The sequence below is a fragment of the Hevea brasiliensis genome, chromosome 2 (genome assembly GCF_030052815.1).
Source record: "Hevea brasiliensis isolate MT/VB/25A 57/8 chromosome 2, ASM3005281v1, whole genome shotgun sequence".
NCBI classification, from domain to species: domain Eukaryota; kingdom Viridiplantae; phylum Streptophyta; class Magnoliopsida; order Malpighiales; family Euphorbiaceae; genus Hevea; species Hevea brasiliensis.
The window spans coordinates 105951718-105959531 of NC_079494.1; the positions used below are offsets into that span (position 1 = coordinate 105951718).

At 32.0% G+C, this 7814-nt stretch overlaps 1 protein-coding gene across 1 annotated transcript; it reads left to right on the top strand.

Moving 5' to 3' along the window:
- The first annotated feature begins 475 nt into the window (after positions 1-475).
- On the top strand, positions 476-5244 carry LOC110638764 (probable apyrase 6). The gene is made up of 8 exons (XM_021789444.2): positions 476-1313; positions 1505-1617; positions 2077-2184; positions 2821-2875; positions 3668-3856; positions 3966-4063; positions 4257-4453; positions 4593-5244. Exons 1-8 carry the CDS (start codon positions 725-727, stop codon positions 4864-4866), a joined length of 1623 nt encoding a protein of 540 aa, XP_021645136.2. The 5' UTR covers positions 476-724; the 3' UTR covers positions 4867-5244.
- The last annotated feature ends 2570 nt before the right edge of the window (positions 5245-7814 follow it).

Here is a 7814-nt window from a genome sequence, read left to right on the forward strand (position 1 = left end):
ATTTATATAAATTCTAAAATTATATGGATAATTAAATTTTAAATCTTAAAAATTTTAAATTTATATAAATTATAAAATTAAAATAAATAATAAAAAAATAATTATGAATATTATAAATAATGAAAAGTAATTTAGATAAAATTAATATTCTCTCTTTCTTCACATATTTATATATTATATAGATATATAGATATATAAGGTTTGATCTCTCACATAAAAATTTGGTTTAGTTAATTTCTATACAATAATTAAATATGTTATTTATAACATAATTATAATTTAAAAATAAAACCAAATAGTTATAAACATGCAAAAACTAAAAAAAGAAAAATAAGTCTAAAAAAAATATATTAATTAACAAAAGGGCAATGAAATTAAAAAAGAAATCCCGGTTCAAATGTATTTGGAAATCGAACCGGAACCGTTGATTGGATTCCAAAGCGCGTCAAAAGCAAAGCTTGTCATCGTCTTCTTCATTCTGGTATAAATCTTTTTCCTTCAATCCAGGCCAACTGAGAAAACACATACAGAAACCCACATTCTCAGAAACCCAGAGAGCGAGAGGGCAAACGATAGCCCTCTCACTCTTTTCTTTTTTTCCGAATTCCTTCAATTAGGAACAAGAAGAAGAACAACAATAACAAAAAAATATTCATAAATAATATTAAGAACCCTTCAATCATAATCATATGATTCTCCTTCCCCATTCAATCCCTCTTCTTTGATGCGACGATCGCATGCCCGCACTCGGGTCGATTCTAAACCCAACAGCAAAATGGATCCCATCAAGCTCCATATCAGACCTAACCAACGATCCTCTAATCTCTTCTCCAAATCCAAACCCTCCAAATCAAGCTTATTGTCTGTTTTCCTCTCTTCTTTTTTCACCCTGATCGCTCTTTTATCCTGCTATTTTCTCTTCAAAAATGGATATTCTTTTGATTCTCGTAAAAGGTATTGTATTATTATTGACGGAGGCAGCACGGGCACCCGGATTCACGTGTTCGCATACCGAATTGAGGGAGGCAAACCGGTTTTCGATTTCGGCGATGGGGCTATGAAGGTGAATCCGGGATTGTCGTCGTATGCTGAGGATCCGAAAGGGGCTGGCAGGTCCTTGGAGGAGCTCGTGGAGTTTGGGAAAGGGAAAGTGCCCAAAAAGCTTTGGGGAGAGACGGAGATTCGGTTAATGGCGACGGCTGGGATGAGATTGCTTGATTATGAAGTTCAAGAGAGGATTCTGGAGTCGTGTAGAAAGGTTTTGAGAAAGTCCCGGTTCAAGTTCAGGGATGATTGGGCCTCAGTTATTACTGGTATGGTTTTTTTTATACTATATTTTCGTGCATTCGTGTGTTAATTTTTTAGAAGCAAAATCACGTTGGGTACCTTTCATTTTTGGTTTACATTATGCCAAGTTGTTCATTGATTGATGAATTGTCACTCGTGGTGGTTCTGCATGTATCTCGTTTTTGAATCCTGACATTGTGTGGTATGCGTTTTTTAGGCTCCGATGAGGGGGTATATGCTTGGGTTGTTGCCAACTATGCAATGGGTACTCTTGGAGGTGATCCTCGTGAAACAACTGGGATTATTGAACTTGGTGGAGCTTCTGCTCAGGTTTTGTTTCATTCTCCGAGTTTCCATTTTCTTCCAGTTAATTTGTGGTAGAACTGCGAGTCATAAGGAGTTTGAAGTTGGTGACACGAAGTTGCTGTTGCTTGCTGCTTTTGAGAAGTCTTAGCTACTTTTATTAAATTGATAGTTTTTATTCATTTAGAATAAAAATGATATTTCTTGAAAGGCAGATTTTAAGGACTCTTCTATTATGGAAATCAATTATTTTAGCCAGCCGAATATTATAGTAACTTGGACACTCCTTCTTAGAGTGATATCGTGTGAATTCTAGACATTGGGATCCATAAGAAGATCACCAGTTCAGGTTTAGCAGTTAGTGATCTTTACCTAGAACCTGTTAGAAACTACACGGAGTTTGTAATATGCTTTGAGCAATGATAATTTATTATGGAAACCGCCATCTAGAATTGCTGGTGAAATTTCTTATTCTCCTTTTCTCAGGTAACTTTTGTTGCAAATGAATCAGTGCCTCCTGAGTTCTCACGCACTGTTAAGTTTGGGAACATTACTTACAGTATCTACAGCCATAGCTTTCTTCATTTTGGCCAGGTAATCCCAATAACCTTCATTACGTTTGGTTGTTTTCAGTTGAGGCTATTCTTGTCCTACTTGCTTCCACCATGGCATTTTTCACTTTTTCCTGTAGTGGTAAATAATTGATTGGGTTCATTATTTTTGAGACTGCTGATTTTAGGTTTTTCCCATAGCTTAGAAGTGTATTAATTCAACTCAACTGATATTTATTTGATTTTAGCAATTTGTGTTGAAGTGTGGGATTGAATTTCAGAATTAGGACAGAAATGGGAAGGAAAGGAATTGTACAGAAGATTAGATTGCAATTCTGGGTTGTGGAACTGTAAAGGATTTGACCCAAAATACCAAGTTTTAAAGTGTGGCGAAATGGTGATACTAAAAAAGTTGAGATTTAAAAGGAAAGAATAAATAAATGTCTTCAATCAAATTAATGGGCTGCAAAACTTCCTCAGTTAGACGTTTTGCCAGTTCATCAAGCATCAGCAGATCAACTGCATTGATTTTAATTTATACCTATGCTAACTTACTCTTCCCAGTTAGTGGCTTTTAATTGTATTAAATATCAATCTTTGAACTGATATCATTGATTTCTTATGGCTTGAAGAAATATAATTTAGAGGCTTTTGAGTTATAACTTGTTTTCTTTGGCAGAATGCTGCTTTTGAAGCATTGAGGGAATCACTTGTCTCAGTGGACTATCAACCAGGTAAGCATGTGTGCTTTTGCTTTTTGCAATAGATATGTAAGATTAGGATATTCTAAAATGGATATTGAATTTGTCGCTTATGCCTTGAGTAAATTTAACTAGCTTATGATGAGGATTATTTTTGTTGTATATGAGTCTTCCAACAATGAGGCTTAATTTCATATTAAGATTTATGCTTGTGGCTTCTTCAGCTTACGCTGTAGAATGTTTATCTGTTTATTGAATAATTTCCAAATATCCATCATCTGTTGCAGGATTACTTTATAAAACAAGAGTAGCTATCATTGTCATCATCGTCATTGTTATATTTTTATGTGGATTTTAGGGTATTGTTACACCTAGATATTTAGTTTTTCTTAATGTAGAAACCTAGGTGGCCTTTTTTTTCTTGTTGAATGTTATTTCTGCTTCGAGATTGAGAAAAATAGGATACTAAAATGCCATATGATTTAGTGCCTTAACCGAGAGCATTATATCAAACGTACAAAATGCATACAAATCAATTAACTCATAAAAATCTTGTCTGCACTCTCGAGTCTCTAGCAGTGTTACTAGACTTTGTGAGTTATTTAGTTTCCATTTGGGGTTGAAGATGCTAAACCTGCACCCCCCTCATCCTTTTGTCTTCCTCTAATTTTTTAAACTATGTGTTGGGATAAATATTTTGAAATGTTTGTTAAAGTTACAATTGTTATGTGTTTATTGATTTTCATTGTCGGGTTTTACCTTTGGTTGGTTTGGTATTGTTGGTATGGATCATTACCTACTCGTTTATTTTTTCCAATACTGCAGCTTCTGAATCACATGAGAAAGGAATATTTGTAGATCCCTGTACTCCTAAGGGTTACTCACATGCTATGGAATCTTGGGAGCTCTCTCCATGGTCAAAGGAAAAAAATAAATTTCTATCCAGTCTTCATTCACAGGGTAACTTCTCTGAGTGCAGAACTGCTGCATTAACGCTGATACAAAAGGGAAAAGGTTGCAACTGCTTTCAGAAGGATCATGTTATGAGATTTTCATTCATAGTTTTTCTGTTCGTTTCTTTTTTGACATGTTGATGATCATTGTTTTATCATCTGAAATGCAGAGAAATGCTCCTATCAGCAGTGCTACATAGGATCAACTTTCATACCTAAGCTTCAGGGGAAGTTCCTGGCAACTGAGAATTTCTTCTATACATCAAAGGTTTTATGATCTATGTTGTTTACAGATTACAGTTTTATGTTTCTTGATGTTGTGTAGGTTTCATATTGGAATAAAAAAAATGTTGCTAATAGTCTCATTTTTTTTAATATCATAGTAACTGTGCTTAATGCATTGATTCAATGTTTCTGAGCCCTCTTGTTTTCTCTTTTGGCTGTCCCCTTTGATCAATTAGTTCTTTGGATTGGGTCCAAGTGCATTTCTTTCGGACCTTATTATGGCTGGGGAACACTTTTGTGGAGAAGATTGGTCAACATTGAAAAAGAAACACCATTCATTTGATGGTGATGATCTGATGCGCTATTGCTTCTCTTCAGCGTATATTGTGGCCCTACTTCATGACAGTCTGGGAATTGCATTGGATGATGAAAGGTACATTTCTCATGTTAATACTTGTTTGAAGTGTTCTCCTTGACTGCTTTTGAATTTTCTTATATTAAATTAATCCTAATGTGGGTCAGACTATGTTACTATATAAGCTTGCTTATGCAAGATGGGCATGTTTGAACAGGATTGGATACGCCAATCAGGTTGGAAACATCCCTCTTGATTGGGCATTGGGAGCTTTCATCTTGCAGAGCACTGCTGCATTTGACATGCGGCACCCAGATTGGATAACCACTATTATTAGTGATGACTCCTCCACACTTGTATCCCTAATTGCCATTGCCATATTGTTGATGTATATAGCATGGTCTATATCAAAGTGTAGAAAGCCCCAGCTAAAGACAGTTTATGATCTAGAGAAAGGGCGGTACATAGTTACTCGTGTTGGAAGAAGTTGATAAGTATATTTCAAGGAGATGAGTGCTTTTTTCTGGGCTTTGTAGATTAAGAGGAAGCTCCTGTGTAATTTCAATTAGCATTTAAATATTTTTTATGCTCCCTTCGGGGGCATGTCCAACTGCCAAAGTGTTCTCTCTTAAAGCTACCCTTTTCCTTGGAAAGGTGAGGTTGTACCATGCTGAGTTGTAGTGTAACATAGGATAGAAGATTAGATTCGTTTCCCGTATTGTATCTAGCGAGACTTCATCACAGCAGATGCTTTTTCTAGTGCATTTTTTATTTGGAGTCTCCCCTCCCACTTTTATGTCTCTCCCTCAGTTACTGAGGAACACAATATATTTTTAGTGATTTAACATATTGTTTATTTCTGATCTGGATATGAATATTGTCTTTAAAAATGATAAATAGACATTTTACCACATTACTAAGACAACCAAGAATTCAGCAATTACTCAGTTGTGGTTGGGGTTACAGATACTTCAATTTAAAGGGAGGAGGGAGGAGAATAATTTTGGCCATTATATGTTATTTTATTAAACAGGGTAGGAATTCACTGCATGAAATCATGACAGCAGAAAATAAATGGTGCCATGAAACTAACTCAACTGGGGCACCATTTTAATCCGAGCCCTGTTATCTTCAGCAGCTTATTACTCAACTAGTATTGGTAATAAAACGACACTGTTTTTAGAGAAAACTGCTTATTAAGGGGACTATTTTCTTCTCTTCTCAAATTCTTGTTGCTTTTCTCTCTTTCTCTATCCTCATCTCGACCCTGCAAAACCCTCCATCAAGCTCTTTTTCCCTAACCCAGGTCGAGTCTGTCCTTCACCAGCCCCCCCACACCTCCTTTGGTGCTTTCCCTCACTTTCAACCTTAGAATCATTTAGCTTAATGCCAGTTGTTAAGGCCTTCTTGATCGCTAAGATTAAGGTCTGTTTTTGCTTAGCTCAAGTCATCCCTGAGAGAGCTCTTACCCAGGTGAACAGAGGAGGATGCGTCAATTGAATTATTTTCATAGAAGATCCATTAAATTCTCACAAAATTATTTTTTTTATTTTTTTTAAATAAAAAGAATTAAATTCTTTTATACAAAAATATTTTTTATAATATTAGTTAAAAATATTTTTTATAATATTAGTTAAAAATATTATATGTTTTTTATGAATAAATTATATTTGTCCGTTAAATTAGTAAATTTTTTGTAATTAACTAAATTAAAAAAAAAAATAAAAAGTATCCTTTTTATAAAAATTTATGAGATAAGTGGTAAAATTGTGTTAAATCATTATATTTTCCATATCTTAAATTTTGTATAATGTTTTATAATTTAATTAAAATTATAAATTTCATGTAATGTTTATCTTATTTGGTGTTATTTATAATTAATATTTTTTATAATATTACAAAAAAATATCATATGTAATTTTTTTTTTACATGAAGAAAATATTTTTTTTATTAATTTAGTAAATTTTTCCTAATTGCTCAATCCATTCAAAATAATAGTCACATTTCTATTTCATACAATTTAACGGTATGGTAGTTATATTAGTTTAACCGAAATTTTCTTTTATTTTTCTAAAACTTTACCATTTCCGAAATTAGTAATTCCTTCATAATTAAGTAATAAAAAAGCATTATTTTATAAAAATCTTATGAGATAATTTTGTAAAATTGTGCTAAATCATCATTTTCTTGCAACAACTTAAATTTTTCTATAAAGCTTTATAATTTTAATTGAATTATAAACTTTATACGCGTAATGTTATATGACTATACTTTATTTGGTGCTTTCTATAATTAATTTTTTTATAATATTATTAAAAAATATTATACGTGTTTTTTTACATGAAAAAATTATTAAGTTAATAAATTTTTCATAATTAACTATTTTATGAAAAAAATATTATTTTATAAAAATTTTATGAAATGAGTTGTAAAATTATGTTAAATTATCATATTTTCTACAATATTTTAATTTTTTTTGTAAGGTTTTATAATTTTAATTAAAATTATATTTTTAAATGTGGAATGCCATATTTCCATGCATAATTTAGTATTTCTATAATTATTAATGTCATAGTATTAATAAAAAATATTTTTTTTTAAAGAAAGTTTACTTTGTTCGTTAAATTAGTAAATTTTTTGCAATTAACTATTTTAAAAAAAATTATTATTTTACAAAAATCTCATGAGATCAATTGTAAAATTGTGTTTAATTTGATGATACTATAGGTAGCCTACTCCAATACGACATAAGTTTTGCAATAATAAATAACCTAACATTACCAAACCAAAGTCATTTTTACTATGTATGAAAGCTAGTAACAATAAAAACACACACATAAAACCTAGCTAGCATCACAGAGAAAAGAAGAAAATTTTCCCATATAAAGGTATTGATGTTCATGGCAATTCACCCATCTTGTCATAATTAATTAGTGTAATAATAAATGGATGAATGTCATGAACATGATCTATTAATGGCAATTTTGTAGCTATGAGGGATGCAGGAAATTGCACCTTGGAAGCTAAATTAAGGAATAATGAAGAAAATTTTTCCATATAATGAGATAGATATTTATGGTAATTCACCCATCCTATCATTACTAATTAGTGTAATAATAAAATAGATGAATTGCCATAAACACAGATCCATTTATGGTAATTTTAGAGTTATGATGTTGCAGGAAATTGTGTCTGTGAAACGAAATTAAGGAATAATAAAAAAAAAATTTCCATATAAAGAGATCGATGTTCATGGCAATTCACCATCTGATTATAACTAATTAGTGTAATAATAAAATAGATGAATTGCCATGAACATTGATCTATTTATGGCAATTTTAGAGCTATGATGTTGCAGAAAATTGTGTCTGTGAAACGAAATTAAGGAATAACAAAAAAAATTTTCCCATATAAAGAGATCGATGTTCATGGCAATTC